Source organism: Galeopterus variegatus, unplaced genomic scaffold (assembly GCF_000696425.1).
Source record: "Galeopterus variegatus unplaced genomic scaffold, G_variegatus-3.0.2 Scaffold529, whole genome shotgun sequence".
Taxonomy (NCBI): domain Eukaryota; kingdom Metazoa; phylum Chordata; class Mammalia; order Dermoptera; family Cynocephalidae; genus Galeopterus; species Galeopterus variegatus.
In genome coordinates, this window is record NW_007726640.1 from 155,624 (window position 1) to 158,147 (window position 2,524).

At 38.7% G+C, this 2,524-nt stretch overlaps 1 protein-coding gene across 1 annotated transcript in view; it reads right to left on the reverse strand.

Annotated features, from left to right (window-relative positions):
• Positions 1–2,524, reverse strand: part of ACACB (acetyl-CoA carboxylase beta) — a 121,416-nt gene that overhangs the window by 81,598 nt on the left and 37,294 nt on the right. The window contains exons 7-8 of the mRNA XM_008569783.1: positions 2,023–2,132; positions 1,809–1,919 (exon numbers count right to left, since the gene is read on the reverse strand). Of these exons, the coding sequence (XP_008568005.1) occupies positions 1,809–1,919; positions 2,023–2,132 (221 nt within the window). The remainder of the gene's footprint in view (positions 1–1,808; positions 1,920–2,022; positions 2,133–2,524) is intronic.

Below are 2,524 nucleotides of genomic sequence, written 5' to 3' on the forward strand. Positions count from 1 at the left end.
TGAGTCTCATAGTCGGGACAAATGCAGCATAGTTACATAAGACATTATCAGTGAGGAGACTGGGTGAGGGGCAGACAAGAACTCTCTGTACGACTGTCACAACTTATTGGGAAAATTAAGGTTTACAGTCTTGTTCAGGCTTCAGAGGCATTGCTGGGCCTCTGACCGAAGAATGACCCTGCACAGGCTATGGGTCAGACTCTCAGAAACTGTGCAGCCTACGGGATAGGTGCTTAGTAACTGTCAGATAAGAAGAAAAATAAGTCCTGGAGCTTCTTGGACCTTGGGAACCTGGCCAGTTCCCAGGGCTGAAGAACATCTCGAAGACTTGTGAGGAGAGATCCAAGCGCTAATAAAATAACTATAGCTGCACGTTTGCACACAGACTAATGTTGTCAGTCTGCATCTGGGTAATATAAGCAGGATTTCCCCAAACTGCTCTCTGAAGTCTCTCCCGTGGAGTGGACGCACTGCCTGGGACAATCCCAATTGGGACTCCAGATCGCTGTTCATGGGACTTCCCAACACTGCTTGGATCTGGATATGGGGGTTTCCCAATTTGGTGACGTAAACATTGTTTAATCCTTTTTCTTTCTTCTTTTTTAATACGCCTATATAATCTTGCTTTCTTTGCTTACTTGCTTATTGCTGTATCTTAATAAATATCACAAACTGGCTTATGAGTGGGATGCGTGGTTTCTTTTACCAACAAATCCTTTGAACCTAAACGAAAGTAAAAACTTTTGGCAAAACACAACTTTCCTGCAAATAAATTCTTCCCCCCAAATACCCAAAAAACTTGTACACCCCAATGGAGACACCATGGTAATGAAAGCACAACTTCATAAAACATTCACATCTTGCCAACAACTGTATAATTGGTAAAACCTTTCTAGAAAGCAATTTACTGATATATATTCATGTAAAGTGCATGCTATTTAACTAAGTCCTTCTCCCCAAGTCTTTATACAAGAAAATAATTCAGAAGAAGAAAAAAAAGCTAAGTATCATTTATAGTATTCAATACCATATTATACTATAGTGTAATTGTAGCATTATTCATAATAATGAAAATGGAAACAGGATAAATATTTAACAAAAAAGGGAAGGTTTGATAAATAAGGCTGTGGCCACATATGAAATATTGCACACTCATCAAAATAATTGTGAGGGCTATAACAACTTGGTAAAAATGTTCATGACATACAATTTAGAATTTTTTAAATGCAGAACAAAATCTTGTGTAGATTAAATACACCTTTTAAAAATATACATGCAAACCCGGTCTAGAAGAAAACTTACAAATACTAAAATAGTTGGTTTGAAGAATGAGAATATTGTCAGTATAATTATTTTTAAACATTGCTAATAATAGGCATAACGTTTTAAAAGAGGAAAACTAGCTACAAATAAGTACATACACAATTAATTCCTACAATTAAAACTGATCATCTAGAAACATTAAAAATATGAAGACCACTAAAATTTATAAAATATCCCATCCCTCAATAGGCAGATATAGTGAGAAACAGATATTTCGAACCTGTATCTCTGAAATTATCCACAGACACACTGATTCATAGAATTGAACCATCTGAGGAAATGGTGTAAAAACCAACAAAAACCATGGCCTTCCGTGAGTAAAAATGTATTAATTTGCTTCAAAATACAACCCAGCAATAGATCCAGCTCCTGCAAGTGTCCTCTCAGTTGTTATAGAATAAGTGCTATGGAAAATAATCTAGCGGCCAAACACTGACTAAAGCAATTCCCAAAGACAGGGAAAATACAAAGCAAGAACAGCTCACTTGTCTGAAAAGGATTGGGAAGTCTTCAGCACTCTCAGCCTTCCGGATTCCTTTTCCTCCACCTCCTTCAGAAGCTTTGATCATCAATGGAAAACCAATCTTTTCTGCTGCCTGGGGGCAAAGGACAAACACACCTCTTTAGAGATTGGACAGTTGCCAACGGCTAGGACATGGAGAAGGTTCTAGAACCCTGGTCCTGAGGCTCTGCCTTTACCTCCAAGCCCTCGTCCACATCTTTCACACAGCCCTGGTCATAAACATCTTCGGGGACACTGATTCTTTTCACCTCCTGCAGATCATCTTCTGCCCACTCCACTGTCAGACCTGGAGAGTCACAAAGAAAGGTGAATCCTCCCAAGAACAGCAGAAACACACACAACCCAGAAACCACAGGGCCCTCTCCCTGCTGAAGCAGCTCTACACCTGGGCCTCTGAACCAACAAAATACAGACAAGTCCCTTCAGCTTCCCACAATGACTTTTAATTTTCTTAAGGACTAACTCCACCCTGAATGGGAAATCAAGCTTAAGAAATTCAGACTGAGTCTACCAAGAGAGAACAACCATATTAGCCTAAATCCAAAAAACTCCCAATTCTAACTACGGAGTCAATTACAGATGAGTCGTCATTTTCCAAAACCATGTGAAGATTTAACAAACAAAAATAAACAAACAAATTTTCTATTCCTAATTTAAGATTCAACTTTAGAGGAAAAA